This window comes from Trypanosoma melophagium (genome assembly GCF_022059095.1).
Source record: "Trypanosoma melophagium isolate St. Kilda chromosome Unknown ctg16segment0, whole genome shotgun sequence".
NCBI classification, from domain to species: Eukaryota; Euglenozoa; class Kinetoplastea; order Trypanosomatida; family Trypanosomatidae; genus Trypanosoma; species Trypanosoma melophagium.
This window is the reverse complement of record NW_027125144.1, coordinates 12,805-28,943: the sequence shown is the minus strand read 5'-3', so window position 1 is coordinate 28,943 and position 16,139 is coordinate 12,805. Positions and strand designations below refer to the sequence as shown.

Below are 16,139 nucleotides of genomic sequence, written 5' to 3'. Positions count from 1 at the left end.
ACATATATATATATATATATATATATATATATATTACAATGCTACCTACACTAAAATGACTTACTTGGTCACCTTATTCGCGCAGAAAAGAAGTGAAAAGAAAAAATATAAATATATAAATACTTATGTATATACCGTACAATAATTAGCAAAACATACCGATTGAATCAAAAAAAAAAAAAAAAAGGTAATCTGATAAATATGGGAAAATAAAAGAGAAAGTGGGAAAAAAGCACAACAAGAGGACGAGAGATGCACTTATACCATTAGATGCATTTAAGAAAGAGCAAGTGGCACTTGATGTTACGGATTGGAACATCCTCTTAGTCCCTGTATATGTGGTCTTACTCATTAGTACCATCGATTCCATTCGTCTGGTTCGGTAGCGGTGGCGGCAACAACACCGGATCTTCTTCAGACAGTGTGACTCCCATTTCTCGTGCAAAAACTTGCTGATCTGCGGTAATGTACCAGGTAAGGTAATCGCGAATTGACACAATAACCGTTCCGGCTGTCACTGATAGAAGTCGCACGAGAGCCAAGAAGAAATCCGGTTTTCTCGCAATACATTCAAGCACTTCACGTTGTGGGAGAGCGAGTTGCGATTTCTCAGTGTCTGTTTGTTGTATAATGGTCTTTATCCAATACGATACCACAGAGGAGAGTTCCTGATACATTCCCACATTGCAACTGCGCATGTGTTGCTGTTCCCGTGGACTCAATCGCTGCATAGCGAGACTTTCGGCTGCACCTTCAACATTTCTTTGCGCTTCCCGTGTACTTAGGGTTGATGTCTGTACAATTGCTGTACCTCGTAATATTTCAACCATAACCCCGTGCAGTTTATTCACTCTCTCACGAATTGCAAGAGCCAGAAAGGCGTTTAAGGCTCCGCGAATAGCAGCATGTGGGAGAAGGGCACTACTTTTGCTCAATGGTGGTGCATCACGTCCCTTTTGTATGGATCTTGCCACGAAATTCTCTATCTCAACAAAGTGGTTTACCCGCCAGAGAATTGCAAAAAAAGTACCAGCAGTCTCTAATACCAATTCTGCCGTGGTTTCAAGATCTACTGAAGGGGGTCCCCAAATATCGGGATGCTGCTGTTGCTGCCATTGTTGTTGATCATCCGTGCCATCGTCACCATCACCATTTCTATTATCAATACTAATACTAATACTATTATTATTATTATTATTATTATTATTATTATTATTATTATTATTATTATTATTATTATTATTATTATTATTAGTATCAAAATTACTATCATTGTCGCCATTGCGAGAATGAAATGGGGCACCCTCTAAAATCTTCGGAAGAGGTGATAGTAGTTGAGCCATCAGTGTGCAATACTCTACTAGTTGTTCGTCAGTAACTACATCAGAGTGTGGGGAGATCCATGTTCCCATTAATGATCGAGAGAATTCTTCCCGATCTGCAGCAACACTAGTTTCCTCCTCAACAAAAATTGTGGCGCTACCATGACTTCCCGTTATTTCATATGCTTCTGCACTACATAGCAGTTGCATAGCATCAGCGGCTGACTGTCTGTACTCCTCTACTACTTCTGACTTTTCTTCTTGAAGCCACTGTTGACCCACATGATCTGCACTTGCTGGTACAATGAGGCGTACAGGAACGCAGAGGCCAAAGAGAACGAAACTCACACATTCCGCTATTGCGCTAAGAGAGGAAAGACTATTTGTATTATCACTTCGACCCGTTTGACGTGTAATGGAGAAAGAGGCACACTTCATGAGAGAACGAACAGCTATTGTGCGCACTTGATAATTAGATCGTGGTGAAACAATCAGAGGGAGCATGCAATGTTTCATCACAAAAGACACAAGAGAGTCCAAGTGTTCTGGGGAAACGTCTGATAATAACTCATGGGACATAAAATTCATTACTGGTGGTAATGTAGCCCGAAATGACGTGAGTGAACATTTTCGCATTGAATATGGAATCCGAATATCAAACAGTATGTAACTAAGAAGAGCGGGATCTGTCATGGGGGACTCCTGCTCCGGTGTGGCATGTCCAAGTGATCCCTCCAAAACGGTATCAGAGAGATGTATAGCGAGATGTTGTAACTGAGATGATTTAAGCTGTATAACAAGTGCACGTAACAGAGTGATAACTTCTGTTCTTGTTTGCTGTGCTTGACAGCGCAGCAGCAAACATATTCGTTCTAAAGAGTGAAGTACAAGAATATCTGGTTGTTTTTCAACACCTTCAACGAAACGTCGAAGTAACAAAGCAGGTTTTTTACGCTCAATATTATTCGTCTTGGGATCGTTATCCTCATTTAACAAAGTTTCTTTCTCATCAGAGGATATTATACTACCATCATCCAGCGCTGTGGTACAAATGGTAGAAAACTGTGCCAAACATGACTGTGCACTATCTACATCGCCACACATTCCCCCAATATAGGCCACGTTTGAGAGAAGCAAAAGCAATATATTTCGTGCTTTTTTCTGCAACTGAATATCAAGAGTTACACTACCACCACCACAGAAAAGCACAATAAGCTTTCTAAGCACGTGAATGGCAAGACTGCATGTTTCTGTTCCCACACTGTTTTTTTCACATAAAGTACGTGCAAGAGGTTGCAATACCCGTTGCCATACTAATGCCATGGTGTATAATATTTCCGAGTACAAACTAACTGGACTAGTCCCTGTACTTCCAACTGCATGCATTGTTCGCGAAATGAGTTCTTTCATACCTTGCAATACATGCATTAGGACAACCGGGTGCGCTTTACACCTCTCGTAACACCTCTGAAAGAAGACAAAACATTCAGCAATTTCGGATTGGGAGTAAAAACCTTTTGAATCCCAATCACATATGCAAGAACTCCAAACGGTGGTAAGAATATCGACAACGAACTCCATCACAGCATGCAAGTACTCATCTCCCTTTTCACTTCCCGCCTCCACTACATCGATCAGCACAGGAATAACAATTTCACTGAAATCGCGCACATTAATAAGATTTCGCACCACTGTCTCCTGATGCTCTTCGTGTGAGATGAGTGAATAGCCAAGTGCACGCCGCAGTACGTATAGTACAGCTGCTAGAGTTGATTCATCCATGCTTGTGTCCTTCATAATAGTTGTGATACCATGAAGCATTTCCTGTACCACACTTTTAAAGGCCCCTGTGACTTCATCCGACTCTTTCGTTCCAATAGAAGAAGCGCTTGTAAATTCCTCCATACGTCCAAATACTGATTCCGCTTCAACTAACAATTGATGCGGTTGCCTGTGAATGTTCACTAATAATTCTATCACTGGAACCCACAAACGTGCGGAGAAGTTAACACTATGCATCGTAGCCGCTATTTCCAGTACACAACCACTACACAAACCCCGAACCGGTTCAAATGAAGCCATACGTAGCAACGCATGCTGCGATACCCCACACTCCGTCTGAAGTCCAAAAGCCGCGGCCACAAGAAAACTGCTGCGCAGTCCCCGTACACACAACAGTAGAGCCTCCTCTGGCACTTGTGAGCCGTGCAGGGCCACACCAAACACGGCGCAGAGTGATGGCCATGTGCTGAGAAATAAATCTTGTGCAACACTACACCAAAAGGGGAATGGCTTCGTCTCTGTATCTACTTCCAGTCGGCTGTGGCGGCAAAGCAACTCCTGCGTTTCACTTGCCAGTCGCTGTCGTACGACACCGAATGCCAACTCACGACGTTCTTCACTCGAGAAAAATATAGAGTCCATCTTTCCTGAGAGTGGTACCGTCGCATACCGTGCTCCACTATTCATTCCAGCCGACCAAAACCCCTTTATACTATTAAGTGAATGTAAACTAATTTCATCAAATATATTATGGGTAAAACGTTCTGAAAAATCTTTGCCTTCGTTACAACCTCGAAGCTGTGAATGAAATGCAGAGGCCGTCATTTTTAATGATGAAGCATGTGGATTGTAGAGGTTGGTATTTAGCATAAGTACCGCTACGCCTACAATAAAGCATGCATTCTCTGATTCAAATGGGAACATCTCAACATCAACACCTTCGACAGAGTTTGCCTTATAGTATGCACTAGAGAAAAACTCGAGGAGACGTTCAATACGTTGACCTTCTTTAGGTAATAGAACAATTTTAAACAATTCCCTAAGTCCATCTACGAGGTTTTTACCAGCTAACGGTAAAGCATCCATAAAAGTTTGACAAACTTGTAGTGTAATAACTGATGGATAAGAAAGAAATTCTGCAACTGATTCAGGGTTTAAGGATGGTGTTTCCATGAGAAATTGTGTTATTTGATGTACTTTCTCTTTTGCTGCTTCAGAAGCCGGTGATGGAATATGCTGATGTGCCCAATCCTTTTCAGCAGCTTCACTACTTTCATCAAAATTCATTTCTTCATCCGTAATATTAAACAATTTTTTCACACCCTTTACGGGAGAACTGTTAATAACATCGACCAAACGTTGTTCTTCTATCTTTTTCTCTCGATTTGGTAATTTTGTCAAAAGTTTCTTTGTGGCTACATCTTTTTCTGGAGGAATATACATAGTAAGTAATTCCACTGCCAATGAAAGACCTTGAAGTGCGAGAAATGGTAAAGACTTCCTCAACGTTTTCGAATCCTCATTCTCTGTCTCTTGCTCTTCGGCGTCAGCAAACTCTTCTGGTGAGGCGCAACGTACTGCCTTTGATAGTGTTGCGACTGCCTGTTGTACAATATTCAACTGATGCCAACGGATATTGAGATCAAAATGATTATAGATCCGCAAGAGCAGAGATGGTTGAACATTGGCACCTGAAGCCTTAAAGAAAGTGTTGACAACGTGTTGAAGGAGCTCTCTCCTCATTACAGCTGGTGTGCAGTCTGATTCCAGTAGTCCAAAGACACCACTTGTGTAGAGAAATCCAATTTCAGAGCCCAGGAACTCAGGACATCCTACAACAATGCGGTTAAGAGTATCCAATCCAGCCCTCAATACCCCTGTTTGCAGTGAAACAATACAGTTGAGAACACCTTCTGCTATACGTTCTCTCCATGTGGAGAGTCTCAATACATACCGCAGTTCTTCCACGTCAGTATCAGCTAAATTTTTTACAGTGTCATTTAAAATTTGCACGGCCACAATTTGACCATTGTTCTGGTCACCACAGTGTTGTGCAATACATGAAAGATACTCTGGTGAGAATGCCACAGGTAGCAGTGAATCCATGACAGAGTGTGCAACAACTTGATACCAAGGTGGACTTGCAGTTGTTGCATTCTCAAACTCTGTCAGAGATCCTGAACGCAACATGACACTCGGTGGTGTTCGATCCTGGGTGGAGTCTAACTCTTTTTCATGTCCAGCCGCATCTTCCTGTAATGCCTGCCGTTTCCGTCGCTTCGATCGCGCGGTGGTTGGCACCCATTGTGCTAAACCAAAAAGATTTGCACAAACGTCTCCTTTAAGATTTCGTTCCTCCTGTGATCCGACAGTCTCTTTTAGCGCGGCAACAGAGACCAAGCAACGTACAGCAGGGCGAACAAGTTCCAAGAGTCCTTCAATGCTGGTAAGCAACGCTGGTCCCAAATTCACCCGCAGCTCCTCCATTCGTTGCCGTGCAAGAGACTTTGTATTTACCGTTTCTGCAATAGAACTGTGATTCGTAGAAGAACCTCCTACCACACGAAAATGACGCATCTCCTCTCGTAGAAATCTTTGCTCAAATAGAACGAGGCATTGTCGCAGTTGTTTCAATATGTCAACGCATACCTGTGCCCCAAAACGTGTGGAAAAATGATCCGAGTGAGCTGTAAGAAGATCAAGAAATTTCAAAATAGCATTGGTGGATACCCTAATGTCACGTGAAAGACGAACAAATAATGAAAAGCGTGTAATACGGTTTTCTCCACTGTTACTCTTCCTATCAGTCCCATCAGTCTCACGTGTATCTGTGTATATTTCACGTACTACTTGTTGTAGTGCATTTGTAATTATAGAAAAACAGCGCACAATAGCGAGACGAGCTGCATTGCGTCCTACATTACGCAACTTTACGGTTTCCTGAATACCACTAGAAAAAAACATACGAAGAAACTCTGCAAAGTCCTCTAAATTTCGAGTTTCAAAATAGCTTGCTAACGAAGCAACACCATTCTGCGATCCGCTAATCGTTGTGGTGCTTCCCTCACGCAACATGTCAACTGTAAAGGAGGAGAGTTCATCCGCACGAGGTGATGAGGCAGTTGGAATGGCTGTTACCGATCCTGACGCCCGCAAAGGATTAGCGGAACTTTTGGTGTTGTTGCTATTATTACTATCGAGTTCCCCATCCGTTTCTACTAAATCCGTTTGTTGTTTTTGTTGTTGTTCTTGCTCCGGACTTGTTGATAGTGTCATTGGGGTACCGCAAGGTGGTGTGCAAATGGATGGCCGCGGTGCCCCTACCTCTCCCACCTCCTTTACCCATTCCTCCAGACTGGACTGGATCTCCTTCAGTTTGCCCTTTTGATTTCCGCCAAGAATGTTGCGCGCCTGAAGTAAGAGCGCGCGGAGTTGAACCAAAAATGCAGCACGATTCTCCAAATCGGCCGCAGGCTTTTGCGCAACCCCCTGCATTACCAAGGTATCTAGCTACCTGCTAATACGTGACTTAAGTGTATATCACTTGTGCAAACAGACACACACACAGAGTAGAATGGAAATAGCCAAATAAGGAAGTAAATAAATAAATAATAAATAGAGAAACAAATACCTGATGGACAAATCAAAGGAAAATACATTAAAACACAGACATATATATAAGACCATTTAAACAAGGAAATATGCCATCATCAACAATAGCAGTGGAAACAGCAAACAAGCAAAAAAAAAAAAAAACTACAAATATGAAACGAAAAAGAGGAAATATAAAAGGGGGTAATACTTTCACTGCTGCAGGACCTCATCTACACATTCTATAAGGCGTAGAGGGAGACTTTTTTTCTCCCTCACGTTACAGTTACTATAATGGTACGTTATTTTCTGCTTCATTACGGATAAAAACTCATCAAACTGCAAGACACCATCACCATTACGATCAAACAAGGCCATGACAAGATCCAACTCAACATTTTCCAGTGGTGGAAGACCAACGGCCTTTACTGCACGGTTGAAGTCATTCTTCCGCAAGGGAAGCCCAGAGGAGGAGAAAAGTTCTACTGCTTCTGTTATTGCATCCGCGTGCTGCATGACACGGTGAAAACTGATCCATAGATCAAGTGTCATGGTTTCCCCACTACCACGCATCTTTCGTATGTTTTCAACGATATAAAATGGCAAATGACTCCCAATCATTTGGTTGGCAATGAGCTGCCCAAACTGCTCAGCAGTTATCTTATCATTACGATCAGTGTCAAATTGACGAAATTCAGCCTTCCACACCTCTTCGTTGAGATTGTCAATAGTTTCTGCAATTTCTTTATATGAACAGCGACCCTCTCCATTCTCACCAAATAGTTGTTTCATAATACCATTCCTATAACCACGTGTTAACACCTCTGACTCTACTGGGTCACACCCAAGACCTCGTAAAACCCCCGCAAATTCGTGAAGGTTAATTGCACCAACGCGGTCCTTATCCATTATGGTGAAGAGCATCCGTACGTCTTCCATTTTTGCTGTCAATAATATCATTAAAAAGGAAAATTCAGAGAAACTAAGGTATGCCTTACCGTCGGCATCAATTTCACGGAAAAGTTTCTCCAATCCTTCCACTACTGCAGGTTCTAGGGGTTCGTTGCTTTTTGACGCCAGTACGGCACGTACAAAATCTTCCACAGTCATATACTTTGGACCACCCTTGCCCTTACGGTGAGTCGCGTAGTGCTTGAAGCGCGTCCTTACATCACGCAAATAGTACGGGATAAGGTAATCGGGAGTATCAAGCGGACGACAGAGCGCAACACCGGCTCCAAGTGCAGCAAAAGCACACCAAGCAGCACTAAAGATAAAAGTGGATTTTGCTATTATAAAGAAACGATACCATCGACATGCAGCAGATGTAAATAGTTGTCGCCACCATTTCCCCCCGTCATGAAGGTGACGACCCTGTCGCAGCGGGACTCGAACGGGCAGCCGTAGAACCCGAAGAAGAGAGGGCATGAGAAGCTATGAGTGAATTGTGAGTTGAAAGTAATGGAAACAAGGAAACAAAAGAAGAGAAATCAATCAAATGGAAATGTCCCTCCAGAGACATACACACAATAAATAAAAAAAAAAAATGGCTTAATAATAATAATAATAATAATAATAATAATAACGAAAACAGAGGTAATAGATGCAGGTAAGTTCACTGCGCAAACCCACAAGAGATTAAGGGTGTGATAGCCACACACACACACACACACACACACACACACACACACACACACACTTTTCTCTTCTCTCTCTTGGGCATAAACCCGGTTCTCCTTTACTATTCCTTTGTCACCTCCTCTGGGCACAAGACGCCTACCACTGCCGCTGCATCTCCACTCACATCGAAATACTGGGCCATGTTAGCAACATCCCTGGGTTCAACAGCTAATATAGCGTTCCGCATAGCTTGTTTCTGATCTGGTTGTATATCGTGAAGAAAGTAGGACTCGCCATAGCTGTCAACAGAATAAGGTGCATCAATACTGGAAAACATACGAAGCTTCGCCTCGTCAATTTTCACTTGCGTAATATTTCCAGAATCACCAAGCCATTTGGAAGCTTCCTTAAAAACAGAAACAGTTTGCTCTGGCGTGGGATCTCGGTAGCTTGACATTGTTATGCCGCCTACCTCCCCATTGAGAGTAGCGGTTGCACCAGATCCATACGCACCTCCCTCTTCACGTATACGGCGATGCAGATAATCGTTGCTAAGCAGTTGACATGCCACACGAAGAGGGGCCTGATGTGGATGAACCCAGTCCAACTTGTTTGCAACAGCGATACCAGCGTAGGAAGTGTCAATGGGTAATGGCTTTCTAAGCTGCAGCAAGCCAGAGTTTCGTTTGTTCGATGCAAATGAGAGACGTGTTGAAGTCTCTACGGTAGAAGAGGTATCTGGAAATTCGCATAGGAATTCTGTTAACATGGTTTCCACTTCAACACGATGGGCTTCTTCACAAGTTGCCCAAAGGATACCACGACGAATGTTTGACGCCAATGAATTTGCAAAGATCTCATAGGATTTAAGAATCTCAGTAATGGTTTCACGTACAAGTGCCTCATCAGAACTCTGTAGTTTTTCAAGCAAAATAGATGCATGCGTTGATTGCGCCAGACCAGACCACTCTTCCCTTACAGCACCACATTGAGTTAAGTGTGAAACCGCTAGAGTCGTGGCGACTCGGTTCCCATTACGCTGTATTCGCTGGATAACTCCAGAACAACGTGCCTTTACAAGGGAAAGTGCGCGAGAACGGACTTCCTCATTCTCAGGTGAAGTTTGTGGCTCAAGAAGTGTTACTTTAAAGAGGTTCAAAGCTTCCTGCAACCTTTCTTTAGTTGTAAAGAAACCATAGGCTGTACCAACGATATAGTCTGATCTTTGAAGATACGACTGATTAAGCTGAGGAGAAAAGGTAAAACCCCCACAAACTAAATCCGTCGCGATAGAAAGTTCCTTGTATGAATATTTACCTGCACCCAGATTACCCAAAAGTGAATTCCACAAGGGGACATCTATAAAAGATTCACGTGCACAACCTAGAATAGATGTAATTAATGATGAATTGAACGGTGCTAGACCGTGAACATATACTAGTCCATTTGTTGGACATGCAATCGTATACAAAGAGTTACTATCGTTTAATTTCACCAGCTGAGGGGAAGGTTCTTGGAATGATTCACGGGGGATATCTTTGACAGTTAATGTGGGAAGAATATCATCATTTTGTGGTGCCCGAATACGTTCTAACCATTTTGCTGTTTCTTTTTCAATTTCTTCCTTTTTGTCGTCAGAAGCATCCTTATTCAATTTCTCTTCCATTTGAGTTAACGTGTCACGCAGAGAATCCAGATATTCCTTCTTTGCAGATACAGATACTAATGCTCTGTGAGGATTATTGGTAAGATTTTTGGAAATACGTGGAAGAAGTGTCTTTGCTTGTTGCTCTCCCAATCTTCGCAAATGTGGGAGCCAATCAATAAAATCAAGTGGATTATTTCGTGCACGACACAACCCCATCATACATAAACCTGTACACAAATTCACTCCATACTCGGCAGCACGATGACGTTGATGTAATTCTTCCTGAAAAATAACAGATTGTACTCTTCGCTGATCAAAACCTTCCTTCTCCACACTTTGTAGGGTTGAGATAACGGCGTTCAAGACCTCATCCTCTGAATTAGGACGATTCTCATCCACACCTTCTACACCATATGAAATAAAAGGAGAAGAAAGAAAGCTTGAGTACCCCCGCATTGGCGCATAACGACTACCAATTTGTGATTCAATAAGCGCCTTATGCAGTGGTGAACTTGGACCACTTGAAAGTAGCGAATCCAATACGCTTAATTCAACCATATCTTCTAGCATATTGTCTTCTTCTTGAACTCCAAATGAAACAGAGACACGCTTCTGGCGTTGTGGATTTCCCATAGGATTTAATGGACCTTCCAATGAAAACTTCTTAAGTTGCTTAAAACGATTTTCAGGGTGCAGAAAAGGGACTGTTACAGCCTCACTTCGAGAAAAAGAAGAAAAATACTCATTAAGAGTTTTCATCCATTTCTCTGGGTGTTGATCACCATACGTAAAGGTGATGCTATTGCTAGGGTGATAATGTTTCTTGTGAAACCCCACAAGCTCTTCGTACGTTAGTTTCAACACATCTGGTGGAAATCCGCCCGAAATATGTTCATAGTGTGTCCCAGGAAGCATTACTTTCATTAGTGAATGTGCGTAGTGCTGCGATGGCTCTGACACCACTCCACGCATTTCATTGAACACAACGCCATTAAACACCAGTCGTTTCCCCACCGCTGCATCGGTTTCAACCTCAACGCGATGTCCTTCCTGCTTAAAGTCTCCCTCACGTAACAAAGGATGAAAGACGGCATCAAGATAAACGTCAAGTAAGTTGCAAAAATCCTGCGTATTCGTTGTTGCAAAGGGATACAGAGTATAATCGTTACCGGTCATAGCATTCATAAAATTACTTAAAGATCTTCGTAACATCATAGTAAAAGGGTCTCGTACAGGGTATTTTTTACTACCACATAATACAGTATGTTCTAAAACGTGTGTTGTTCCTTTGCTATTTTCAGCTGGTGTTCGAAACCCAATGCAAAATGTATTGTTTCGATCATCCGTATCAATATGGTAGTACATTGCTCCAGTAAGTTTATGCTGCCATTCATAGGCAACAAGATTTAATTCATCAATACGACGAGTAGCTTTATGTAAAAAACCATGCGTATTTTCAAAATTAATTAATGATCTCCTTCTGACTGAAACATCTGTACTTTTCGCTGCAAAACGATGTAATAGGCCACGGCGAATCATGTACTCTTCCTCTTATATAACGTAATACCTCTAAACCAAGAAAAAAAAGTAGTGGGGAGTTACAACCATTGATCCTTAATCAGTGTCATAGGTCTCATAAAAAAAAAAAAAAAACCCGTCTATTGTGGCAAACCAAACAATTGCGAAACCAAGTAATAAGATGATTGAAAAATTGCAATAATAATAATAATAACAATAATAAGCACTCGCAGTAATAAAAAAATTTTCCGAAACAAAAAAAAAAAACAGGAATCACTCGCGCGTGTCATTGTATTTCCTAATTTGTGGATTTCTCTCAAACTCAACATATCTGACTTTTCGTTATCTTTTCAAAAAGGAAAAGAAACAACAACAACAAAAAAAAAAAAAGAAAAAAAGCATGGGAACTCAAAATTCGTCCGTTGTCTTGCATTTATTACCTCACATAGAAATAATTTCTTCGTTTTCCTCCTACGACTTTTTTTTCAGTGGCCACATGTAGCTCACTCAGTCCTCTACCTCAATCACAGAGTTTTTGATGGCGCTACGACCCGTAGAACCACCTCTGCCAACGGGAACACTGGTTTCATACATATCTGCAACGTCATCGTCATCAGTGCCAAATTGAACAAAATACTGTCGGTTTTCACGATATTTTAGTACACCAAAAACTGTCATTGCTGTCACCAATACCACGGTAAGACATGTAAGCGAAATCACGAGAGTATGGTCTCTATCGCCTTTTACGAAAAGAGGGTCATCTCCAAATGCAAAGAGGGAGTTAATTCCTTTTACTGAAACGATAGAGAGGTCCGTTAATATAGAGGAATTCGCTTTTCCAAGGGAGAGAATGTAATTTTGCCGTTCCAATGTGTCACATGGACGTGCTTCCCCAAGGTCCTCACAAAGGATGGAAATATACACCACTTGACGTCTTTCCATATTGTGTGTGATGTGTGTTACGGCGAGTGCTGCACGTGGAATACAAAACGTCTGACTGACCCTTTTGAGGAAATCAGCTGGCAACCTTGTGGTATTCAGTGTCAGCCTTATAGCCTCATAGGAGACCCAGGGGTTTTCGCGTGTATTCTCTGGCGCCATAGGACACCCTTTCTTTGTCACAGGGTCTGTGGGCTGTGGGATGACGGAGTTGTTCGCACTGCCTGGGGCGGCTGTGGGTGCTGTGTTGTAGCCCAAGTCCGTGACGCTCGGCACCTCCGTCCAGAGGCCGTGGCGGCGCTTGTAACAAATCTTGAAGGCGCCGCCCTGCCGCAGCACCCACGTCCAGAGCGTGTACGTCGTGGCGGGGCCGTAGTCGTCGGCGGGGCCGAGATCGGTGTCCTCCGGGACTCCGCCGGCGGGGCTCGCCGTGGCGCAGTCCTCGCTGTCCCACACGAACTTCGCCCGGTCCCCCTCCGGCCGGGTGTCGAGGTCGAAACCGTGGAATTTGATTGTTGTTTTCACGCCAACCAGCACTCGACCATCCTTGTCTTGGCCATCTATTATCTGGTAATAGGAGGGATTGCCATCGAAGACGCGAACGACAGCCAACTCTGTGCTCAATGTGTCGCCCCTCGCTCGATAACAGACACGGTACGTCTCGGGTCTGTCAAAAAAGTAATCACGCTCCCCAAGAGTGGAGGGATCTTCAAAGGAATTAAATTCTGATTTCGATGAAGGAAGACGCATATCACTTCCTTCAGAAATGTTGTCCGCACACTCCTTATCCAAACTTTTAAGTGTCACAATATCCCTTCTAGCCTTATGCACATCTGCACCTTTAGGGTAACGTAAAATAAATTTTGTGGTTGATGTTCGCCTGATGTAAACAGTTCGAGGTATTACTGAAACCACTACAGGTAAATGGGTACTTTGAGCTTCTTTTGCGCTCTGCAAATAACTGATAATTGCCCTAATTTGTAGTGTGCATCTTGCATTATTGCCTTTATTCATGAATACCAGGGAAAATTTGCCAGCATCTGGGAGACGAATAGAAATATCACCAAGGGACCCTCCCGCCATATCCTTTACATCATAGTCAGTCACAACAGAATTACCTGTATTCTTGTTTTCTTTCTTGGCTCGTATAACAAGGCGGTGCAAATACTCTGTCTGGTGCGGCACACTGCACGGGTCCCACCCATCTCGGTTCAGTCCACCTGTTAGGCTGGTAACCTCATACACAAGACAGGTAAGCGTTAGATTTCTCACCGTACTCGGTATCTCATGAATGGTCACTTCACCACCTGCCCCAGCAGAGCCCTGCACTTCTTTTCCCTCACAAGATGGGTACAAGTTAGAACCCTGAACAAGGGAACACCCCAAGGAAAGAAAAAGTAGGAACACCGATATTACTTTCATAATAATATCTTTTTTTTTTAAAAATATATCCTTGCTATCAGCTAGAAAACAAGCAGTAATTATTGCAAAAAAGAGCAAAAAACAACAACAACAAAAAAACAAGAACATTAAGATTTTATAGCATACATAAAGAAATCCCTTACACTTATTCCACCAGTAACTATGAGAAAACAAATTCATTAACAACAGACTGCCATTATCAAAAGAAGCAACTATTTGGCTTATTTCTTTCCCGTCGCATCCTTACCTTTGTCTGAAGTACCAGTAGCTCCTCTTTTCGCCGACCCTCTTTCTTTTTGAAACAGATCTACTGCCTTTATATTCACCATCCTCATTCGAAAAGCCACCTTCCCAAGCCGTCGCTTTATTTGATTGTCAAGTACCTGCCTCTGCCATGGTGATTCAAATTCATTGTTCTTTTCCCTGTTAAATAATTCTTCTGTGAACCAATGTTGAGCCGCAATTTTGTTTTCGTAGATTCCAGGATATGTCCACTCTGGACTGATAATAGGATCCTTCTGTTCCTTAAAAATAGAAATAGGGACTGACATTCCTTCCTTGCCATAGGTAAATACGTTTAGTGGTACTTCCTTGACTTCAACTAGTTTGCGATGCTCCATACGACCATAATATGCGTTCTGCAGTTTTTTCCTTTCTCGCTCCATCTCAAGTTTTGTTGGCGCTGTATCATACGGAAGATACTCCTGTTTGTAATCAGGAGTATCTAATGGTTTTCCAGTCCGCTTCAACGCAACATAAGTGGCGAAGAACTGTGTGAAGGACGTTGTTCTAAACATTCTACCACCCTACGCCTTATCTGGATGTGCCAATATTAGAAAATATGTTATCATTATGACACAAACCAATATATATATATATATGAAGACATATATGTCGAAGAGAGAAAGAAAGGGGGATAAAAGCACAGAAATATTTTTATTTTACCTTTTTTTGCATTCGATCTCTTGAAATAAGTTTCTAGTCTCCATAAATCTTATTTACACAAAAAAGCAGTTAACACCCATGTAATACCGATTCCTTACGCCATGGATACCGCTGCTATCGCCACCCTATGTTTTTTTTTCCAGACTGATTCCTAGATGCTAATACTACAGGCTGTCAATCTACCTCTAGCCCTTCACTTCCTTCTTTCTCTTCACCTTATTACTTTCACTCAGTTTAACAGCGTCACCTTTCTAGACTAATCATGGATCAATCCCACCATCCTACCCCACCCTTACACACACATACACACTCTCTCTATCCCATACACACACAGAGAGAGAAACACGCATTCCGTCAAATTACCATGTCTTCTTCCAGTAACGGAAAGTTGTCCTTCCGTAAATACGCCAGTTGGTATTTTTTTGTCCATAATGAAGGAGGATACAGTTCACAAGACCCAAAGTCGTAAAAGTCTTCCAGAACATAACACGTCGATCATCGTACTCCGATTCAGCTGACCACCGGAGGAAATTTACAACATCCTTTGCCATTTGACTTGTTGTCGCGGGTGTGCCATCTTCGTAATCTACCATTCCATCCATTAGTGGGGGTGGCATAGAGAGGACACAATCCTTGAAGTAGGGGTTCCAGAACTGTCCAGGTTTAATTTCAGGAGCAAACGGGGGAACCTCCATCAGCTCTCCATTACCCCAGTTGTATCCTGTAATAAGAGAAAATATGTAGTCAGGACCACCTTCTTTGCCGAAAACAGCATGCTGCAAATCTGGTGGCTCAGAACCGTTATTCGCAAACTGCGCAGCACGCTGATTAGGGAAAGGTACTGGAAGCGTGTCTGTTGGTTTGCCTGGGCGAGGGTTCAACATACCTTGGGCGTCAGGCTCGGTGTCAATCACTTCATACTGAGATGCCAGCTGTTTGATTTCCTCTCGGGTCATGAATCCCTGAAAGTGTGTGAATGTCATACGGCCCAAAGCATGGCAAGGGGCAAAAACTTCAGTGTAGATTTGTCGTCCACGACGTACAGAGGGCCAATCGAGACTATGCCAAATCTCATAGTGGTCGTTGTGGTTCCAGTACCAATCTCGCTTGATGGGGTGGGCCTTCTTCCCAGCCATATTTACTTAATGCTAACAACCCTGAGAAATAAAAAAACAAAACTACAAAGGATCAAACGCAGAGTAAGAGGGATAGAGGGGTGGGGGAAGGGAATAATAAAGACAATAAAAAAAAAGGAACAAAGTAACAACAACGAAAAAAAAGACACACACACACAAAAAAAAAAAAAAAAACCACTTCTGTGAGCACTATACTACTATGAAAGGAAAATATCA

General features: G+C 42.5%; 6 protein-coding genes across 6 annotated transcripts; all 6 read right to left on the bottom strand.

Annotated features, from left to right (window-relative positions):
* Window positions 1-344: 344 nt before the first annotated feature.
* LSM04_002845 (Sec7 domain) lies at window positions 345-6,599 on the bottom strand (the record flags this gene model as incomplete). Its single annotated transcript, XM_067337436.1, has 1 exon — window positions 345-6,599. One exon carries the CDS (start codon window positions 6,597-6,599, stop codon window positions 345-347), a length of 6,255 nt encoding a protein of 2,084 aa, XP_067193503.1.
* Window positions 6,600-6,908: 309 nt separating this feature from the next.
* LSM04_007702 (EF-hand domain) lies at window positions 6,909-8,123 on the bottom strand (the record flags this gene model as incomplete). Its single annotated transcript, XM_067337435.1, has 1 exon — window positions 6,909-8,123. One exon carries the CDS (start codon window positions 8,121-8,123, stop codon window positions 6,909-6,911), a length of 1,215 nt encoding a protein of 404 aa, XP_067193595.1.
* Window positions 8,124-8,436: 313 nt separating this feature from the next.
* LSM04_004034 (Peptidase M16) lies at window positions 8,437-11,502 on the bottom strand (the record flags this gene model as incomplete). Its single annotated transcript, XM_067337434.1, has 1 exon — window positions 8,437-11,502. The coding sequence occupies one exon, from the start codon at window positions 11,500-11,502 to the stop codon at window positions 8,437-8,439; it is 3,066 nt and encodes a 1,021-aa protein (XP_067193524.1).
* Window positions 11,503-11,988: 486 nt separating this feature from the next.
* Window positions 11,989-13,842, bottom strand: LSM04_004615 (uncharacterized protein; the record flags this gene model as incomplete). The annotated part of the gene is made up of 1 exon (XM_067337433.1): window positions 11,989-13,842. The coding sequence occupies one exon, from the start codon at window positions 13,840-13,842 to the stop codon at window positions 11,989-11,991; it is 1,854 nt and encodes a 617-aa protein (XP_067193533.1).
* A 221-nt stretch (window positions 13,843-14,063) lies between these two features.
* On the bottom strand, window positions 14,064-14,639 carry LSM04_004953 (uncharacterized protein; the record flags this gene model as incomplete). Its single annotated transcript, XM_067337432.1, has 1 exon — window positions 14,064-14,639. One exon carries the CDS (start codon window positions 14,637-14,639, stop codon window positions 14,064-14,066), a length of 576 nt encoding a protein of 191 aa, XP_067193541.1.
* A 507-nt stretch (window positions 14,640-15,146) lies between these two features.
* Window positions 15,147-15,923, bottom strand: LSM04_007395 (Cytochrome c1; the record flags this gene model as incomplete). Its single annotated transcript, XM_067337431.1, has 1 exon — window positions 15,147-15,923. The coding sequence occupies one exon, from the start codon at window positions 15,921-15,923 to the stop codon at window positions 15,147-15,149; it is 777 nt and encodes a 258-aa protein (XP_067193587.1).
* Window positions 15,924-16,139: the final 216 nt, after the last annotated feature.